The sequence below is a fragment of the Bactrocera tryoni genome, chromosome 3 (assembly GCF_016617805.1).
Source record: "Bactrocera tryoni isolate S06 chromosome 3, CSIRO_BtryS06_freeze2, whole genome shotgun sequence".
Taxonomy (NCBI): domain Eukaryota; kingdom Metazoa; phylum Arthropoda; class Insecta; order Diptera; family Tephritidae; genus Bactrocera; species Bactrocera tryoni.
Genome location: NC_052501.1, coordinates 80,073,665 through 80,097,023, shown reverse-complemented (window position 1 = coordinate 80,097,023; position 23,359 = coordinate 80,073,665). Strand labels below are relative to the sequence as shown.

Here is a 23,359-nt window from a genome sequence, read left to right as displayed (position 1 = left end):
ATTCTTTTTAACTTTGTTATATATTTTTTATATATTTTTAATTTATATTTTATGTATTTTATATATATTTTTCATATTTTTTACATACATATATTTTTAATTTTTTTGTTTTTTTAATTTTTGTTCATACTTTTTAATTTAATTTTAATATTTTTTTAAATATTTTTTTTTTAATCTAATTTTTATGTTTTTTTCATATTTTTGTCATTTTCATATATTTTTTACTTCTATTTAAGTCTACTTATTTATTTGTAGACACCATGCATACCGCATTTTTACGTTTTGCGCGAATAGTAGTTTGTTCATACCAAGAAAAGTGGTTATCTAATAAACACGCACACGCTCAGAATTACAAACATTTGTACATAATAGTCCATTTTGTGACTAATTTTAGTCATTTTGTCATTGAAAGTCCACTAAATAAATCAATAGCCTATGGAGAAAAGTGTAAATGCTTGAAAGCTAAAAAATGTGCTTGGGCACTACCTTAAAATAGCTTACATCGGCTTAAGGCGGGGCAGGTATTTTCTTGTCTCACAAAAATGTGGAAAAATGTCTTTTTGCATAATTTTAACATAATATCAAACTTCGAATACTCAGTTAGTATTTTTTATGAAACCCAAGTTCGATTTTCAAATAAATTGTTGAAAATGCTCAATTCACTGTCATTTAATCAAAGTCGACTTATGCTCCTTTAACAGATACTCACTAATAATGTATATCATCATATTTTATGTCAATATAAGATTGCTCTTTTTTGTATACGGTTTTTACGTTCATTCTCTTTTGCCCAAAAACAACAACTGCATGAAATATCAGTGAATTGGAAAAAATCCCATTATTTAATTTATTGTGTTTAAAAAAGAGAAAATATTTTAAAAGGGAAAAACTGGACAATTTAGTATCGGCTGGCACCCAGGTAATACAGGGGTTCATGAAAGCTGCGTTGTTGCTTAGGCAGAAATCACAAATTGCGTGTGCAAATTATTTGAAATACTTTTTTCTCATTTTAAGGTGAGTTACTGCTCAAATTGCGTAAGTTCGCTAATTATTCGGTCATCTTTCCATGCCTTAATAATAAATTTAATGCATTCATATGAGTCATCCGTGACGTCATCCAGATTTCATTGAAATCATTTAATAATAAAAATTCGGTGCAGCACAAAAAAAGGCAATCCCAAATACAGCAGTGACGACAAAAATGAGAACAAGCCGGTTTTTCGTGCAATTGAAATAAAATTTTTGGTGTAACTGGAGTCTAAAGGACTGTATACTGATTTTAGCGGCTCTCCAACTTTTCGTTACAATTTTTGTAGTACGATTTGTTCTTTGCTTCAAAATAGATTTCAGTTTCAGCGATCACCTCTTCATTCGACGAATATTTCTACAAAGCGAGCATGCTTTTGAGATCTGAGAACAGGCTCTTTGGCTACACTATCGATACCTCCCATGGAGTATCATACCGTGGGGACCCCAGATGGTAACAGCGTGCCTTTCTCTAGACATTTTCTGCAATCCTCTCGATTTGTGTAGTCTAAAATTTTATTTAAAAAGTTTGATTTTCTATAAATTATCATCTATACAAAATGACAGCTTTAAATTTCATAAAAACAAAATTCAAGCGTATAGGAAAAACATATAAATATCATAATACTTTTTTCCTTCATTTCATCTACTGTAACCTTTCCCGTGCTACTTTCAAGCACTTTGTTATTTTTGTCCACTTGAAAGCACATCTTTCCAAATAGCAGCTACCTAACATGGATTCACTTATGTATGAATATGCTTCTAGCTGTCAATCTGGATCAAATAACCAACCACAGCAACAACAAAAAAACTCCTATTCTGTTTTCACTTTGATATTTGTTTACGAAAAATGTGCATAAACCATAAGCGCCAATAGATATTATAAAAGGAGGTAGACGTTGTTGTAGCATAACCAGCCGGCAAAATTTCAAAATTTGTAAGACACCAAGCTTGTTGTTCTTGTTTTTATAATTTTTTTCTATATCAACTGGGCAAATGTATATATTTCTTCATGTTATTCATATTTTTTCATGTTGCTTGTGAATTTTTATCTCCTTTTAGTAGTTAGATTGCAGCCTTGTCGTGAAATCGTGAAAATTAAGAGAAAAAAAGCAATAACTATAAAATTGTTTTTGTGTTATATTTCTATGCAATATTATTGTTTTCATGTTAAGTGTTTTGCTGCAGCCTTATTGAAGGCTTGTTTACACTTTTCAACCACTACAACGCATTTGGAGTGTTGTGTAAATTTCTTATCGACTTCTTTTTATCATTTTGCTTTTTGTTTTTTTTTTTCGTTTTTTACTTCATTTCTATTTTTGTTTCATGGTTTTACCACAAAGCAATTAGTAATTTATGAACTAACTGCAGTTATTGCCTCATAGTTTGCTGATAAATTTGTTGGTGGCATTATTTATATGCCTGCATACTGTACTGCCTTGGGCACGTGCCTAATCTTTGCCGTTTCTTTTTTTTCTATATAATATTACAAGTACTTATATACAATTTTTGAGTAATCACTAATTTTTATATCGATAGTAATACCTGATAGTTTACAACTATATCGATAAATATATATGGTTTGAGTGTTTTTCACAGCAGCTGTCACTTGAAATATTTGATTAATTTTTGAAATGTTCTAATAGTTCAAGCGTTACTTTATGTAAGTCTGTTAGGCGAATGAGTAACGCATAGACCAGTTATGGTCCTTTGCGCTACCAGATGGAGTTCAGTTACTAGATCCATGAGGAGTAGTCATACTTTAGGATGCCTGTGCTTAATGCGAATTTCAACAGACTCTGTGGCCTTGCTATCGATATCTCTTCCAGTGTAACTTATCGTAGAGTTCCCAGATTCTTACAGCATAGTTTTGCCAATACGAGACAAGTGCACAAAAGTTGCTTCATCATTTCCCTGGTTTAATCATTATAACCATTTCGGTTTCTATTTTTCAAAAAATTTTAAATCCAGTTGAAAGTTATTTTTCGCTTGATTAAAAAGTGAGTTTTTATACATATTTGTTTGCCCAAAATGTCTGTGTTGTAGTTCGCTGCGCCACTTTTCTAAAAATATATTCAAAAGCATACGTATAATTTTTAATTTTTCTGTGTTGTATACTACCCGCTTTGTTGCCAATAGTCTCTTTTTGTACCTCTTTCGGCTTGCTATTTGTTGTAGCAAATCCTCTCAATAACTTGTTTGAAAATATTAAAAATTAAAATGTATCTGAGCTAACTGACAGCTTTTTCGCTCTTAAAACCTATAAAATTTACTAGTACAATAATAAATATGAATTATATTTACATATAACTAGACATAACATAAATAAATATGTATAAAAACAATGCATTATGACAATAGCAAAGTATAAGAAAAAAAAGTTAATGTCTGTTGCACCGAATCTATAATACCCTACACAAATACAAGAGACTCCTGAAAAGAACTTTATTTCAATTGTTCGGTTTCAAAATTATTTGATTGCCAAATTTCGTGAAGATATCTCGTCAAATAAAACTGATTTCCATAAAGACACTTGATTACGATCGTTCAGTTTATATGGCAGCTACATGCTATAGTTATCCGATTTGAATAATTTCCTCGGAGATTAAAGTGTTGCCTTAAACAATAGTTCATGCCAAATTTCGTGAAAATATCTCGTCGAATAGAAAAGCTTTCCATACAAGCACTTTGTTCGGATCGTGCAGTTTATATGGCAGCTATATGGTATAGTGATCCGATCTGAACAATTTCTCCACAGTTTGCACCATTGCCTTGGAAGATAACCCATACCAAATTTCCTGAAGATATCTCGTCAAATAAAAAAGCTTTCCATACAAGGACTTGATTTTGGTCGATCAGTTTGTATGACAGCTATAAGCTATAGTGATCCGATAACGCCGGTTCCGACAAATGGGCAGCTTCTTAAAGAGAGAAGCACGTGTGCAAAATTTCTGTTCGATATCTCAAAAACTGATGGACTAGTGCGCGTATATCCAGACAGACAGACATAGCAAAATTAATATATCTTGTTCAGGGTATAAAATTTGTTATATAAACTGTGAATAATCGTGCAAACAGTTTATTATATACATTTATCATTATTATTTAGTTATTCATATGTATACAACAACAATAGTTGGCAATAGCGTTTACACAAACAAATATGTATTGTATATTATTTGAACACGTGATTGATAGCATTAATATTCATTGGGTATTTTGCATACAAGACACAAATACATATATACTTCTACTCAGTACTGGACAGAGTTATACAATGCACCCTGTAGGAATATGCAACGACACTGAGCTGAGCGATGGGTAAAAATTGCTCACTCGTGACTCTTTTTGCCAAATCGCTTAGCGCTCAAGCTAGTATGAATTGCTGAAGTCAATAACAGTAGTGTCTATACAACAAAAAATTATTATGAATAAATGATTTTTTTATGACGAAAAATAATAAATTCAACAAAAAATTTAATTGTGAATAAACCAATTTTTTTTGTCGAAAAAGAATAAGTTTCAGTATGTAAAATTAAAAAAAAAGGCAATAAATTTCAGTATGCAAAAAATTTCTTAGCATCTAAAATTTCAAAATATGTATGTATATATTTTTTCAATTTTTGCTTTGCTGTTTTAATACTTCTTCTTATTCTTCTTATATTCTTTTTGTAAGTAAAAATTGCTTTGCTTTTAAAAATTCATAATTTAAAATATTTGATTTTTTTTTATAAATTTCCTACTGGGCATTTTCTTTATAAACTTTTAAAAAACAAAATTACCGCAACATGTGCAATTAAACTGGCATGTCTACAATATGTCTACAATAAAGCAAAAATTTAGAAAAAAAAACAACAACAAACAACACAAAAAATCCAAATCGTCTCTTCTCTTCGCAGTTATCATTTCCAATGGTGTCTATAAAAATTTATAAATTGACAGTTATAAGTGAGTGAAATGAGTTCTAATTCAGCAAATTGCGCTCAATGTTATACAAAGCTTCCAAATTAATTATTTGATTGCACAATTCTATTAAAATCAATAAAAAATAATTTGATTATGCAAAATATTTTGATGGCTTTAATTAAATGGGCCTTAAACATATATTTATTGTTGTTTTTATTTTAGTGCAATTATATGTTCGTTTAAAATTTTCCGTCCCATAATTAATTACTAATTATTTTTTATTTGTTGATTTTTTTTTAATTGTTTTTTATATTTTTTCATTTATTTATTGATTTATTTTTTAGATTATTTGTTTTTGAGATTTTTAGAGCATATTATTTATTTTCTTTTATTATTTTTAATTTATTTGTTTTTTATTTTTTATTTGTATTTTTTTTTTTATTTTTATTTCCATTTTTTTTTCATTTTTTATTTTCATAAATTTTTTTTTATATTTCATTTATTTTTTTTTGGATTTTCTATATTTATTTTTTTATATTTTTATATATTATTTATTTGTCTTATTATTATTTTTAATTTCTTCCATTTGTGTTTTTTGTTGTTTTTGTATTTTTTATCTTTATTTTTTTATATTCTTTATTTTCACTTATTTTTTTATTTTCATTAATTTTTTTTTTGGATTATTTATTTTTTTTACTCTTTAATTTTTTCTTATTATTTATAATTTTTTTCTTACTATTATTTTTATATTATTTTTTATTTGTATTTTTTATATTCGCTAATTTTTTCTTATTATTATTTGTATTTTTTTTCTATTATTTTTTTATTTGTTGACCCCCTGCGGCCTACCTTTCATTTCACTGATTTTGTTTTGATCTTCAAATTTGTTTACGAAAGTTTGTGTTAACTGTGCCTCGGTTCGACCTTCTTTTTTATGATTTCTTGTTTCACCATTGTTTACCTTTCTACCATTAACGAATTTACATACATGACAAGTAACTGTAATTATGTGCTACGTGATTCAGTCTATGAAATAGTTGCCATTTCGGAAGTTTCTCAGGTCACTGACCACTTGTTTACATCGTTAAAGTGTAGTGATTTTGCATTTTCACAGCGATCGTTAGTTTGTTTACACAAATAGGTACTCTTCAAGACTTTTTCTTTCAAGTAATTGATGTTTTGTAGACGAAATGTGTACAAAAACGATTACCGGATATTTGCTAACAAAAACTACTTGACATTTTCTGTAAAGCGCAGTAAAATAATTCAAAGCTTATGATAAGTAAGGGGGAGTATACAGGCTTCAGAATTTTCTAAAGATTTTGATATGGAGTATTTATATTCCAATTTGTCTATTGAGGCCCTTCTAGTTCACACCTTTTTTGTTCATTACCAACAGTCAACAAAAGTTTTGACATGGAGCATTTTATATTCCAACTACTCTATTGAGGCTGAACAGCTTTACCTTACTAATCATCAGTCAACAAAAGTTTCCTTAGATAGGGCTTGTGGCCGCTTTAAATCAACAAAGGAAGATCATTCGGACTCTCTTGCTTTCACTAGTAACTTAACCGAAAAATTATGGCAAAAATTATAGCAGCCTGTGAGTGATCCTCGCTGAGATCGTACGTTCTCTGATGCACTTTTCTGACAATGCTGCCAAGTGCATTTTTTTAACGCCTGCTGAATGACTGTTACATGTACCTGTCGACAGATGTCGTTTCAGCTATAATGATTCAAATTCTAGTGCATCCAATGCTGTGCTATAAAAAGTTGTTTTTCCAATATTCTTCAGTGGTAATTGTTGAAGGCATATAAAATTTGAAAACTTCATCTAAATTATTGAACATTTTTTAAATAAGGTGAAGTATTTTACATTTTTTTCTGCATAACCTCCAAAAAGTCGTTATTCACGCCCAGGTAAGCACTCTGAACCTCCACAAGCGCTGCTAATTCTATAAAATTATCTGTCCTATGTGAAGTTGCCAATAAATTCTCGCGTTTTAAATCACTTGCTGCTGATTTTTGCAACTCAATGCAAATATCCACTGTCTCAAGCAAACAGTGCGAAATTTTACTCATTATTTTCACATATTTTTTAATTATATGTATAATTTTATTTATTTATTTTTACTACTCATGCCAGCTGCTTGCGAAAAACGTGAAATTATCACGTTTTATTGCTTATGTAATACTTTTTGCGACCAGTTTCAGCTGATTTGCATTGGTATTAACCGATTAAAATATTTTTTTTTTTTTATTGTTTATTTGTGCATTGAAATTGTAGTGATATGCTTTGGTTTGCTGTTTATTGTTTATTTCATTTTTTTTTAATTATTTCTTTGTCTTTTTTGGATTGAAAATCGCCATTTTTTCACTTTTTTTTCAAGAAATTTATTTATAATAATAAGTTTTCTTATTATTTTTCTACTCTGAGCAGGGCATATTAGGTTTGCTATAAAGTTTGTAACACGCAAGAAAATGTCGGAGATGCTATAAAGTATACGAGTATAGTACATATTGAAAGGATCAGCGGGTCGTGTTGAGCCGCTTTAGTGAATTTCGACTGGCTATCCGCGTCTGTGGCTGTAAATACTTGAACTAATCACTCAGTTTTTTAGATATCGAACTGAAATTTTGCACACGTTCTTTTCGCTTTGAAAATCTGCTCATTTGTTGGATTCGGCGACATCTGACCATTATAGCATATAGCTGTCATACAAACTGACTGATCAAAATAATGACCTTGTAAGGAAAACTTTTTTATTTGATGAGATATCTTCACGAAATTTGGCATAGATTATTATAGAAGAATACGCTACAATATCCGTACATATTATTCAGATCGGTTCAATATAGCATATATGTCACACAAACTGAGCGCTCAAAATCAAGTTCTTGTAAGGAAAACTTTTTTCTTTGAGCAGATAACTTTACGAAATTTGGCTTAGATTATTATCTAAGACAACACTACGATCTCCGAACATATTGTTCAGATCGGTTCAATATAGCACATAGCTGTCATACAAACTGAGCGCTCAAAATCAAGTACTTGTCTGGTAAACTTTTTTGTTTGAGGAGATAACTTCACGAAATTTGGCTTAGATTATTATCTAAGACAACACTACGATCTCCGAATACATTGTTCAGATCGGTTCAATATAGCATATAACTGTCATACAAACTGAGCGCTCACAATTATGACCTTATAAGGAAAACTTTTTTATTTGGCGAGATGTCTTTAAAAATCAAGTTATTGATTGAAAATTTTTTGTTATTTGTGTAGTGTATTTTACCCTCTGTGATTTTTCTTATTTTTTTTTTATTGTTTTCTCCCTCCTTATTTACAATCCATTGTTCGCTAATCAATCGATTGTCACCGTGATAATCACGTTTTGCAATCAACAAATGTTTCATTTCTCAAACAGCTGTAATCTGCCAATAGCATATGTATGTTTTATTGTTATTTTTGTATGCACGAGCTGTATGTACAGTTAATTTATTTATGTATTAAGTGGCGATGTCACAGTGCTAAAATGATAAACAAGACTTTTTTGCAAATATTATTTCGCTAATCAGCGCTGTTATTGAAGGTAATTTATCTGTCTCCATAAATACATAAGTACATATGTATATTCATATAATGCATAGCACTCGTAATTATACATACATACATATATGTATGTATACATTGGTTTTGCTTTGTTTTTAGTGCTGTGACGCACAGTGCGGACTTTCTTATCGCGCTGACTCTTTAAATAACCTCAAATAACACTTTTCCACTAAGTAGTATAGTTCATATAAATATCACAAACACATACACACAATTATATTTATATTGAGCTTTCTATTGCTCTCGCCTGCAAATCGATTTGTCAATATAATTTGTACATACATACATAGCTACATATGTGCGAGTAAATATATTTTCCGCTTTGTTTATTTATTTTGTTACAAACTATTTGTTTGCTTTTGCCCTTATCAGCGCTTTATTGTTGTTACTCTTTGTGCATATAACATTCGATATGTGTAAACAGAAGCTTATTGGTTGCAAGACGGATTTGCTTAACATATTTTCGATTTATTGTGCTCGTATTAAATATGTAACAGCTTTGTTGTTGCAATCGCACATTCGCTTTGTGCTGAGTTTTTAATGGACATGCCCAGTTTACTTCCTCTCGCACCAATTTTGGCTTACGCTAATCGCGTATAATTACTACTTTGTATTTAAAGTGGTTTAATCGATTGAAATGTACGTCAGGTGTGTATGTAAATATGTATTTATGTATATATGTACATATGTGTGTAGTGACTATAATTGTTCTAATAATTTGTTTGTGCTACGATTACAGAGTACAAATTAATAGAAGTAGTCGATAGTCACGTGCGTCATTTTCGCACTTTTAACACGTCAATTGTTACCGTTTTGGTCGATTGCCATTCAAGTGGGTTTGTACGTTTGTATATACTTACATATGTATGTACATATGCATTATAGCTTGTGTGTATTGTATCCTTTGTTTTATTTGATATTATTAAAATAATTTTGTTCTACTTAATTTATTTTTCAATACTAAAATATCAAATACATATGAAAGGATTTTGGACAAACAAAAGCTCCATTGAAATTGGTGTTCATTTTATGCATAATTTTTTCACAAGCACATAAAAATTAATTAAATTATAATTTTTATAATCGATTATTATCGATTAGAAATTCGATAACATGTTATCGATTGTTAATAGAATTTTAAATTTTTACCATTTTGTTCTACTTCATTTAATTTACTACAAAAATTCCTTGTATGAAATTTAAATAAATATTAATTCAATAAAAGCTCTAAAAAAAGAGAATTAAAAAAAATACTTTTATAATCGATAATTAAAAATTTGATAACGCGTTATCGATTTTTTAATTTCGATTTTTACAATTTTATTCTACTTAATTTGTTAATTGTATTAAAACTCCGTGTGTGAAAAGATTTCGGACAAGCCAAACTCTTTAGAATTTGAAGGAACTAAAATTCTTTAATTTTATGCACAATTTTTTGCTTAAAATTTAATGTAGTAAAATGTTCTAAAACATTTTATTAAATAATGATTTTTAATCGATTATTATCGATTAGAAATTCGATAACATGTTATCGATTGTTAATCGAATTGTACACTTTTGTAATTTTCTTCTACTTAATTTATTTAACTACGAAAATTCCTTGTGTGAAAAAATTTCTCAGAAGCAAAAGTGCTGTGGAAATCGATGGAACTAAAAGTAAATCATTTTATGTACATACATACATACTATATGTATATAATTTGTTCCCCAATCTTTACAAAAACTAATTCAATAAAATGTTTAAAAAATTCTTAAATAATTAAAAACAATTATCATCAATTATTATTGACTACCAATTCGATAAATTGTTATCGATATTTTACAATTCACTTTTTCGCTATAGTAAAATGTGCTGAGTTATGTTTGGAATGTAATCAAATCCGTAAAAATCTATTTGATCACAAAATATATCATAACTATTGTTTAGATCAAGTATTGAATATAATTTCGGAGGAAGGAAGGGTTCTGTAAGAAAATAATAACTAAGTTGTTTTTTTATAATCGATTATTGTCGAAAAAATTCGACAACTTATCGATATTTATCGAATACAAATTCGATAACATGTTATCGATATTTTACAGCTCAACATATCTATAAAAATAAATATGCTGATTTATACTTTTAATAATATCATTTGCTTTACAACCTATTGGGTAACAAAATATGTATATCATACCCAATGTTTGGATCAAGTTTTGTAAACATACATACATAGTATATTTAATTTCTAAAGAATATGCATACATACTTACATACAATTGAAAAAAAAAAATCTGATTTAAGCAAAATTGTAGCGCTAAATATAGCTAATTATATATAAAGTAAATGATACTAAAAGAAAATGTTAACAAAATTGCTTTTTATAATCGATAAATGTTCAGCGAAATATTGCAAATCGTTTTTTTTTTGTTTTGTCGGAAGACATTTCTGCATGAATTAATTTTTTTTTTTTTGAAAAATAATAAATAAGTTTTTTAATAATCGGCTATGATCGATAAAATTATCGATAAATTTTTGTCGATATTTTACTTCAATAATCGGATATGATCGATAAAATTATCGATATTTTACAATTATATTTTTCGGCGGAAATAATTTCCTACTTAAAATTGTTGGCGACTTCAAACAAATTTCCAAGCTTTAAACTACCTTGATTTCGTGCAGAAACTTTCAAAAATGTGGAAAAAATTTAGCACGAATTTTCGTCTTAGTTTGTCTCACGTTAGAGAATATTTTCTACTTCGAAATGATTTTAATATTCAGAATAACGCTCTTACTCTAAAAAAACTTCAAAAAAATTATTTTTCATTGAGATTTAAGTCAATTAAGAAAACTTAAAAACATTATTCAAAAATAATTCTGAATTCTTATACCTCCGGAAACTGTCGAAAAAATATTCATGGTTAATGGAATCGTGGTTGAGTATTTAGTTCTGCTTCAATTTATAGTGCCTATACAAGTTATGATAACGGTATCTGTTCTCATTTTCTTTATTTCTAAAAAGAGAAACACTAAAAAACTCAACGTAGTCAATTGCGATTTTTATTATTTTTTCCAAATTTTTATGATTTTTTCTAAATTTTTGTGCATTTTTCAAATTTTTTATGAATTTTTCTAAATTCTTATGATTTTTTTTTTTATAATTTTTCGTTAAATATAAAAATATATTTAGAAGCTCTTGAAAACAAATCATTCGTTAAGTTCATGCTTGAAAATTTCAAAGTGGGCTTTCGATAATTTTTAGGCAAGAAATGTGTAAAATATATTTAAATTTCTTTAAAGTTTCAATAGGCAAACAGAAAATACAACAAGCATTTTCTACAGTTTGCTTTTTCAAGAGTTTGAAAGTGAAACAACAATAACAAAAATAGTGTTTCAACTTTAAGAGACTCCATATGTATTGCATAAGTGCGTCAAGTGTATGCGCGCCTACATACTATATACATACATACATATGTATTGTATATGTGTAAGTTATCAAACGAAAATCGAAAACACACTTGTGAGGTCATCAAACTGGCAGGCATACATACATACATACACATATGTATGTATATATATACAAACATACGTGTGCATATACGAAAAGTCAATCAGTCTCAAAGGCGCTGCCTGCGTATTTATATGCTCTTCTTGTATACATATGTATGTATGTATTGTGGGTAAGTATTTAAGTATGTGTGCACTTGTACTGCACATTCGAGCAGCTAACAGCACTAGACTTTCAAGAATAGCATTAGAAACCGGCACAATGAAGAATCTCAATTCACTTGCAGTCGACTGTTCTTTTGGAAATTCCTAAGCATTTGGGATTAAATATTTTGTATGTAAAGTGTATGAGCATATACTGAAAATTTTGTGTGTAACCCTGTGAGAAACTGTTCTCAGTAAATACTTGCGGTCCCGGCTTTAAGACTTCTTTCTTTTTTAGAAAAAAATCTCTGCTCAACCACAGCATATTCGAAACTTCCATTCACATTTGATGAAGACTTATGCCGGTATTCTGCTTGTCACGATTGTCTCATGTCTCTAATTGTCACAATCGTTACAAGCAGAATACCGATATAAGGTTTATGAACGCTTCTTTCTATCTTCTTCTTTATTGGCGTGGACACTCTTTACGGGGCCTAGTTTACAACAGCGCACCAGTCGTTTTTCCTTTTCACTGTTTGGCGCCAATTGGAGATTCCTAATGTAGCCAGGTCTTTCCAACGGAGTGGAGGTCTTCCTCTTCCACTGCTTATCCCGGCGGGTACTGCGTCGAATACTCTCAAAGCCAGCATAGCCGCTGTCTCTTAATTCGCTGAACTACTTGTGTCAATGTCGTCGAATATCTCGTACAGCACATCGTTCCATCGGCTGTGGTACTCGCCGTTGTCAATGAGCAAAGAACCATAAATATTCCGCAGAACCTTTCTCCGGTCGGCCGCTGTCGCTTTGTTGTTCTTCAGACGGGTAATTTGAACTACTTCAGGTCGGGCAATAGAACGTCTGCGCCATCATCGATTGGTTAATCGGATTTAGCATCTCCAGGCGCTATGCTATCACACTCATTCAGCAGGCTGGAGAAGTGTTCCTTCCATAATTTCAGTGTGCTCTGAACATCAGTAACTAGATCACCTCTGGAGGTTCTACAAGAGTAATTCCTTTCTTGAAACTTTCTGTTCGAAACTTTTTTTTAGATTTTTCGATCATTACCCTTGTCGGTTTCTCGAATAAATAGACCGAAAATTCATACAAGGACCACAAGGGATGTAAAGATGTTTTGGATCTAGATTTCACTAATGTCTCCATGCTTTAAAATTCCTATTTGGTCATATACAAAAAATCGGTATTGTATTTTTCGACAAAAATACTACAGAAAAGAATTCTTTCGAACGTAGAATGACGAAAACATACACTTGTTTGAAATTGGGGGATCTCACGCACACATTTACACGCCTATATGTTTAACGGAACATCCAGTGGTCAACAGAGTCGCATACCGCTTACTTATCAACAATAGTTTTTGGTTTTGTTTATTTATATGTTGTTGTAACTTCGAAATCTCCGTTATATATAAATGTACGTACTACACTCAAAAATCAACTGAAAACTAAACTGCGTACCAACACGCACGCAACACTCGGCCTGCTCAGCCCGCTCGCCACCACCGCCACCAGCACAAACGCATTGCATTTTTCCATTTCTCGCTTGATTCGCTAAGCGTGCAAGCGACTTGCTGTTTGTCCATTCATTTGTGCGCTCGCATTTCCGCTTTCCACGTAAAACATTTTCCATACACCTACACACACATACACATAAACATATATGTATATACGACTACATATATATATACGACTACATATGTACGACCACAGCAGCAAGAAAAGTTTTCGCGTTGCGTCGAGTCGAGTCATCGCGCGCTGTGCCACTTGTGCCGCATTGCTGGGCGCCTGTTCTTTTACTCCAACTAATTAACAGTTTATAATTGTTACCTCAAACCGTTAGCCGACCGCCAACGCGCCAACAATGCGGGTGCGTGTGCTTGTGCGGCCGCCAATGTTGACACTTGACACCCGAGTCTTAATTAATTGTTAAATGGCCAAAAACGCAGCAGTGGCGGGGAAGCGGGTGGCGGTGGGTATAAGAAAAACGCAAACACACACACACGCGTGCAAGCAAAACTCATTAATTGCCTTTTCCAACACACCCACCCAACCACAATCTCGAAAGTTGCTTTTAGCTGTGATGGCTGCGTTTTCGGTTGAGTGTGTGTATGTATGTGTGAGTTTGTGCTTGTATGTGTGTAAGTACGCCAGCAGCAGCGATTTTTAATTGTTACGCCCCATGCGCTGTTCCCTCCTCACACAACTCCACAACTAGACAAAAACTGCCATTGCCCACAAGCAAGCAAACCTCTCTCTCTATTTCCACCAGCCTTCGCCACAAGTTCGTCCAATTAGCCGAGTTTTGTTTCCACGTCACAAAGTCCAAACTCCAATTGGCCATATCAAAGTATTTTTATGCCATTTTTATATGCGCCTTTCCCCTCCCTCACCACTTAATTGCTACTGCAATACTTCTCTCAGCTGTTTTCCGCCTCGCTGCACCCGCTTTTCGTCGTAACGCCTGAAGATTCGTGCGGACGCATCGCATCGCTTTTCTCACTGCGAAAGCAGCTTTTCCATTACACCCTACCCCACTGCATTTCCGTCTCAAAACACACTGTTATCCACACACTTCTATTCTAACCGTTATTTACCTCATACATTCACACATCCACCCAACTGCTGGTCTAACTAACTGGTCCAACACTATCTCTTTGCCCTTCATACCTTCAAGCATACATACAAACACACATATTTCCATGACTCACATCACTATCTCTCATCCAAGGCATGCATGCGTTGGTCGCATGTCCGTCAGTTTAGTTTCGCTATTTGATTCATTAAATTTTGTAGCCTCGACCTAGACCAATTAACTCAGGGTGATTTGCTGGGCGCTCAGACTTTTGTGCTGCACTGTTTTTCTCTTATTTTTTTTCGTCAAAATATTTTTTCCCTTTCATTTTGTGTGGTGTTTCTTGTTTCGTCACTAAGTTTTTCATTGCCAGCAAACCATTTTTCGGCTACACTCTGCCTTGCCTTGCCCATGCCGTGCTATGCTATTTCGGTTGGTCGGTCCACCACTCGGCTCCACCGCACACTCCATGCGGCAGCGTTTCGTTTCGTCTTGTAATTAAAAACACAACTTTTCTTTCCTAATACTGATAACGTCATTTAGCTTCGCTTCTTCTCTTTACTTCTCTCCCCCTCTATGTCCCTTTTGCCGTTTGTAGTTATGGTCGGACGCGGTCCCTTGTTGAATAGCCAATCTTTTATCTCCGCTCATTCAATTTGTAAATGTTTCTATTCAGCGTGTGTAGCGTGTTTTTGTGTTTTCCGCTGCTTCAATTTAATTTTATGATTTTAAGGGTCCTACAGTGGAGGTGGATAAAAGTGTAGACTTCGTACGAAAAAGAAAAAATTCTTTGAAACTTTTCAAAACGGCTTTTTGTTCATTTTTATGTCAACGTTTTAAAAACATATACAACGGACGGCTGTCCAAGTGAGATCCCTATCGACCTCTTTATCTAACCTTACCTAATCTCTAAAATTATCTCTAGATATCTTATTTGTTTGATGTTATAAACGAAACAAACAAATTTTTAATATGTTCTTAGGATTGTGTTTGTTATATCTGATAAGTATTTGGAGTTTCAGACCTTGTACTGTTCCATGTCAAACAGAAAACCATCATATCTGCTTTCACTTCGAAAATCATCTCAATCATCGAAACCTCTTCACTAGAAACACAGTTTTCAGCATTATTTTTAGTAATAGTTCAATTCATTCCATATATGTATATAGACCAGGGTATACCGTTTCTGAAAACAAAAAAATCATAGTCTGATGCAACCCATGGAGGGGTTCGTTTTTCCAGAGCAAATTTACCATAGTAAATTACCACTATGAGTAAAAAATAGTAAGACTTTGTTCATAATTATAAAATTCTTAATTTATTCAACAAAATCTATATTGTACCCCTCAAAGTAATCCCCCTTAATTAGCTCAAAACGGCTTCCCCGGAGCTGTCGTTTGAGTTTGCTGAATAGCCAGAAGTCACACGAAGCTAATTTAGGGGAACACGCTGATTGTGGCACGATATTTGTTGAAAATTTGGCGAGAAACTCACGAAGAATCAATGCAGTATGCGAAGATGCAATATCGTAGGACAAAAACAAAGAGTTTTTGGCCCATAACTCCCGCCTCTTTTTACAAATATCTTCGCGCAACCGACGCATAAGACTCAAATAGTATTCCTTTGACAGTTTAGCCGGTCGGAAGGAATTCGGAATCGATAATCGAAGAAAACTGTCAACATAACCTTGATTTTTGACCTGCTTTGACGTGGGTTTTTTCGGCTTCGGTTCACCTTTGACACGATTTTTGGCCAATTAATCGTCTATTTTCGGGTCGTAAGCATAGATCAAAGGCTCATCACCAGTAATAATACGTTTCATGACATCCTGGTAGTCGGAAAGCATTGCTTCACAGACGTTAATGCGACGCTGTTTTTCGAACAAATCTAGTGATTTTGGAACCAATCGTGCTTTCACATTTCTTAAGCCCAAATGATTTAATAAGAGCCCTGACTGTTAATCGTCGAACCTAAAGCACCTTTATTTAATTGGCGTGTTGATCATCAGTTGGTGTTATCAATTGGCCGTCGTGGACGTGTTTCGTCCTCAACGCGTTCTTCGACCCTATTTGAATATTTTGTTCCAATCGAAAACACTTGCTATGCCTCTGCTATAACTGAAAATTTCTCCACTTGACTGAAGAGCTCTCTCAATAAGCGTTCGATAATAATATTCCAATCATTCTTCTAAATAAACTAAAGACTAAATATCATCGACACAAAATGGCTTGAGATGCACTAAGAAGAAAAAAAACACTGTTTAAATATCTACACCGCCACTGTCGTCAAAGTAAATAAAAGAGAAAGAGATATTACAGTAAAGAAAAGGCAATAAAAGTACGAATATATATATGCTCGTGTCTATCCCATTGAATCTCTAAAATTAATGCACTTCTCTGCCCATAATCAACACTATTTAATGAGCAGCAACAACAACAAGCGTCCACCAACCACCAGCTGGCAGTGAGACACTTGCTTGCGATCAATGGCAAGTGTTTTCGAAACCACGAAACAGCAAAATGCGCAAGAATCAACAGTTGCAACAACAACTTATACGTGTGCTCGCCTTGTGTGTAGATCGAAAATAGCAGCGCCGCCGAGTGTGCAAAGGGCCGGCCACTACATGCAATTCGATAATGAAAATTTCCGACAATCGTAGGGAGCGCGACGTTTGTGGTGCTGTGTCTGCTTGTCGTCTCTTCTGTGTGCCTGGTTGCGGCTGTTCGCTCGACGGCTGCCAAATTCACCATACGCCACGATCACCCAAAATGACGTACGCGGCGCTCTCTATCGATCACTTGGGGCCTATTTTGGGGCGTTCGTTTCAGCTGCTGGCCAGCAGATAAAAGTAGTTGTTGGTTGACGTAAAAAGTGCGTGAGGTCATGCAATGCCCATACGATTTGTTTGATTTGTTGTTGCGGTCTCCAGCTGTACGCATGATCAATCGATCGAACGCTTGATTGCTTTGGCCCCCACTATTATTTCCCTTGCTGTTGTTGTTAGTGCATTCCGTTGTTCGTTGTTCGATTGTGTTTTCGTATTGACTCTTACTTCCTATGGCTTGCTGTGTGCCTGTTCGAAAATCGATCGATTTGGAAGGGGTGTTTTTATTATTAGCGTCCAAATCGGCCATTTGCATATTAAGTGACAATTTAATGGCGCATAAATAATTTGTTTCGAGTAGTGAACATACAAATTTGTTGTACAAGTCGTTTTTAATATTTTTTTTTTGTGTTTTTAAAGTGGGTTTGCGCTCTAGCATGTAGCTACACTGAAAAAAATTATTGGCAGGAATTTGAAATGTTTTTAGTCTTCCCAAAAAAAATTAGTTGTTTTTGTTCAAGCATGTGTTTAACTTAATATACACTGTGGGAAATTTTGGAAAATTATGTTTAAAAATATTAATAAAATTTATATAAATTATCTGTTCGTCTTTATATACGCGTACTGACCTCTAAGTTTATGAGCTAGCGATCTGAAATTTTGCACATAGCCTTTTCTGCTCAAGAAGCTGCTTAATTGTTGGAATTTTCGATATCGGAATACTATAGCATATAGCTGCCATACAAACTGAGCGCTCAAAATCATATCCTTGTATGGAAAACTTTTTTATTTGACAAGTTATAGTAATGAAATTTGGCACGAATTATTGCTGAAGGCAACGCTACAAGCTCCAAAGATTTTTTTTAGATCGGAATTCTATATGTTATAGCAGTCATACAAACTGAGCGCTCAAAATCATATCCTTCTATGGAAAACTTTTTTATTTGACAAGTTATAGTAATGAAATTTGGAAGAAATCATTGTTTAAGGCAACACTTTAATCTCCGAAGAAAATATTCAGATCGCGCTACTATAGCATATAGCTACCATACAAACTGACCGACCAACATCATGTCTTTATATTAAAAACTTTTTTATTTCTCGAGATATCTTCACGAAATTCGACACGAATTATTGTTTAGGACAACACTACATGCTCCGAACAAATGGTTCAGATCGGACCACTATAACATATAGCTGTCATACAAACTGATCGATCAAAAGCACAATAAAGATCTTTCTATACACTTTTATTTTATACATAATTTTATTTCCAGTGTATTTATTATTGCAGAAAAATTAGCTAATATTTGTTGTTGTTTTTTGCATGCAAATGATCCTCTAATGATTTGCAATCTCTTGCTGAATATACAGACCACTGCATACTACTATTTATGTACATATATACAAATGTGCATATATACATATTTATGGGCATACATATGTATGTATGTACTTATGTACATACTTAAGGTGGCCAAGGGTTCAGCTAACACTATATTACTTGTTGTTGTTGTTTGTTTCACTTATTGCCTTCGCTTCCTCATTCGCGCATTGTATGGTATGCTATTGACTTAAGTTGTGACTGCACACAAGCCAAACACTATATTTATAAAAAAAAAAAACAAAAAACAAGAAAAAAATCTCAAGGCCCTTTATCACGCTATACGCTGTGTGTGCGCTGGTGTTATTATTTCAGTGCTGCGCTCACTAAATGAAAACTTTTCGGTTATCCGCCCGGCATTTTGAAAAATAAAAAACAGACACATTAAGACTGCATAACATAAAATACAGTTTACCTATGTTTTTGTTGTGTATGTATATATTTTTAGTTTTAATGTTGAACAGAAAAAACATCAAACATTTGAGTTTCAGTAACCTTAAGAAACACGCATGAAATTATGCATAAACTCTGCGCACACAAACACAGACATAGACTCATGGATATTGTACTCATATTTTTTGAAGCACTGTCGTTGGTTGCTGTTGAGTTTTGGGCGCCTGCTGCCCGCTAGATTGTTGCGTAAGATTAAAAGTTCTCGCCACAGAACGGAAGTCGATTCTAACAAGAAAAGCAACACATACAATGCATATGTGCGTATGCATGTGTATGTATTACTTAAGAAGCGTGAGGATCGCTTGCAGGTGCTCGATCGCGGGCTGCTTACTGCTTCTGTCGAACCTTTGTTCGCCTGGCACGTTTTCTTGACCAAAAAGATCTGCTTTTCGAGTGTTCTTCCGAAGTGTTCTTATGCTTCTTCTTCTTATTTTGGCGCATAACTCGCAGCTTATTAGCCGCTGGCAATGCTTCTTGTGCTATAAAATGTTATAAATTGCTTTTATTTACTTCGCCTTCTCGCCAAAATCTTGTGAGCAAAAACTAATTTTCTGTTACTTTTCAGTTCTGTGATTATAAGAAGCTTTTGAAGCGCGCTCCATTTCCAAAACAACAATTTTTTTAATTTAATATTTTTGAACATAAAAAAATTTTAAATTTTTGTTAACATTTTTGGCGAAAAACTATTTTCAATAAAAATCATATTGAAACATCCAACTGCTCGAAAAAATATAGTTTAATATTAAAGATAATTCTGTAGGGTTGCCACGCTAAAATAATTTCGTGATAAATTAGATTTGAAATTGGACTAAAGCGCTTGTAATTATGCTTCTTGTGCCCTGAAAGTTAATATATGTATATTTTATGTTGTATGTATGTTGTTGTATGGCAACCCTATTTTCAATTTGGCTTCGGCTGAAACTCATCTGAAAACTGGTCAATATTTGCAAAAATACAAAAATTTTACAGAAATTTTGAATTCAAAAATGTTTCTCTTCGCTATTTATGTGGCAACCCTATTACATTTTAATATGTCGATATACAGCTACGAAAGGCAAATTTATGAAAATTTAAAAAAATCAGCAAATTAAATTACGAAATGTCAATTTTTATAAAAAAAAGTTTATAAAGTTGCCAATTAAAATAACTATATAAATTATTGGCAACTCTATAACTATTTTTTTTTAACAAAACTGAAGTTTTATCAATTACTTTTTTATAAAATAATATAAGTTTAAAAAAATTAAATGCCAACTTATATCCATCCATTATATCGAAAAATTAGTTGGCAACTCTATCAATGTGTTTTTTACAAAAACTGACGTTTCGTGAGTTATTTTATTGGTTTATCTACTAAATACGAAGTTTTGTAAAACAAAATAATAGAGTTGCCAACTGAAATATCTATAAAAATCTCTGTCACTCTATTTTTTAACAAAATTACGTTTCATCAATTATTTTTTTTACAAAATAATATACATAAATTTAAAAAACAATAGAGTTGCCAACTTTATAACCATAAAAAATTTGTTGGAAACTCTATCAGTTTGTTTTTTACAAAAACTAACGTTTCGTGAATTATTTTATTGTTGTCCATACAAAATATTAATTAAAAAATAATAATAGAGTTGCCAACTGCAATATCTATAAAAATATCTATCACTCTTTTCTTCACAAATTACGTTTTGTGAAATTTTTTATTGCTTTCTTAACAAAATAATTTAAGTTTTTGTAAAAAACTTAAAGATTTGCCAACTTTATGTCCATAAAAAATAAGTTGGCAACTCTATCAATTTGTTTTTTATAAAAACTAACGTTTCATGAATTATTTTATTGCTTTCCTTACAACATATCAATTTTTTGTAAAAAAAAAGTAGTGGAGTTGCCAACTGTAATATCTACAAAAAATCTCTGTCACTCTTTTTCGACAAATTACGTTTTGTGAAATATTTTATAATACAATATAATTTAATGTAACATTTATTTTTATAATATTTGTTATCATTAAAAAATAATTTAAATTTTTGTAAAACAATGAAAGAGTTGCCAACTTATTATCTATTCATTCATATTAGTTAGCTGCTCTATCACACTCTCTTTATTAACTTACTGACATTTTGTGAATTATTATATTGCTTGCTTTATAAAATAAAAGTTTTTGTAAAAAAAAATATAGAGTTGCCAGCTTTAATAATAATAAAAATTATCTGGCACGTCGATCAAGATTTTTTGTTACATTTTGTGATTTATTATATGTATTTTTCTCATAAATAAATTAAACAATTATTTCAATTATAAATAATATATATAATTATATTCAATTATAACGTACTTAAATGCATTTTTATAATATGGCAACCATGTTTTGTATTTTATATGTATATTGATTTCCTCTTTCAATAATTATAATAACAATTTCTAATCGAGTGTATGGCAACCCTATCGAGAATTCATTAAACAAAAACATTTCAAGTTTAAATTTCAAACAACAAAGTATTTTAAACAAATTTTATTAATTTTTTTTTAGTTTCCAATTGAAATATTAACATATTTGGCAACAATGTCGGGAAGCAATAAAATATATTCAGCTTCCTGGCACTTGTGTGCATTCTTATTAAAACGATTTACTTTTGCAAAAATATGGCATTTTTCGTAATTGTTATCTGTAGTGCGATTTGGCGCTCATTTTCTGCTCTCCCTCTCTGTTTACATAAATTCTAATTAGAAGCTCGATAAAATGTTGGCAAGATAAGAACTTAATGCTTAGCAAACTGGTGCATAGCACACACAAAGAAAATGATTTCGCGGCAGAAATTGCGTAAATCAGTAGTGTAACATATTTTGCGGATTAAACGAAAAATTTATTTCAAAAAATATTAATTTATTGTAAAAAATATTAATTTATTGTAAAAATAATATTTTTGTGAAAAAAACATGTGCATCGCAAATAAATAATAAATTTTAAAGAAAAATCATGAAAAATTTTATGAAAAAGTAAAATCAAACGCACACAAACACATTTTAAGCATTTTTATAGGTTATGTGGAGGTGATAACTCTTATAAAAATATTAATAACAATAACAAATATTGCAACTTGAAATTCAAATATCTTTTTGTTTTGTTTTTGTTGCAGAACTTTCAGCAATGGCGCCAACGATGCCAATATCATGCCGGAGCGTCGCGCCCGTCTTAACACGGCACCTGGTATGCGTATCGGCGTCGGTGTCGGCGGCAGTGCTGGTGGCAAGCGACCGTGCAACATAATACACGGTTCCACGCACATAACCGACGACAGCAGTACGGAGAGTTTGACGCCCGGCAGTTTTCCGGGCAGCTTTACTGGACGCGGCAGCATCAGCAAGAGTGTGCAGATCAACGATGCTAAGGACTTACGCATACTCAATGCACAAGCGCACAAACAGCATCAGTACAAGGATGAGCGTGTGGTGTTGACGTCACGTAAGGTGCCATTCTTTATATTCTCGGCATTGCCATACTACAAGGGTAAAAATGGCAGGTGAGTGCGGAGAAACTTTTTTATTGTATTTCATAGCGAGAAAATAAGTTGTTAATTGTTTTAGTGTAATTTTTTTAATTACATTTGTTTTTATTAAATTTTAAGTATATTTATAATATTTGTATAATTTTTTTTATATGCATATATTCATAAATATTAAAAATATATTTGCAAACTTATTATTTTATTAATTAAATTTTTGATTTTATAAACTATTTATAACTTATTTAACCATTATTTTCTTTTTTAATTTTTTTTACATTTTCTTTATTTTTTTAAATAAAACATTTGTTTTACTTAAACATTTTTCATTTCTTATTGAAATATTTAATTTTTTTTAAATTAATTGAATAAAAATATTTTCTTTATTAAAACATTTTTTTTCGAAATTTTTTTAATTCAAATATTTCAT

General features: G+C 31.8%; 1 protein-coding gene across 2 annotated transcripts in view; it reads left to right on the top strand.

The window, feature by feature from the left end:
- LOC120771302 (CDK5 and ABL1 enzyme substrate 1) overlaps window positions 1–23,359 on the top strand; it is a 58,571-nt gene that overhangs the window by 26,067 nt on the left and 9,145 nt on the right. For both annotated transcript variants that reach the window (XM_040099237.1, XM_040099236.1), the window contains exon 2: window positions 22,564–22,947. In XM_040099237.1, the coding sequence (XP_039955171.1) occupies window positions 22,564–22,947 (384 nt within the window). The remainder of the gene's footprint in view (window positions 1–22,563; window positions 22,948–23,359) is intronic.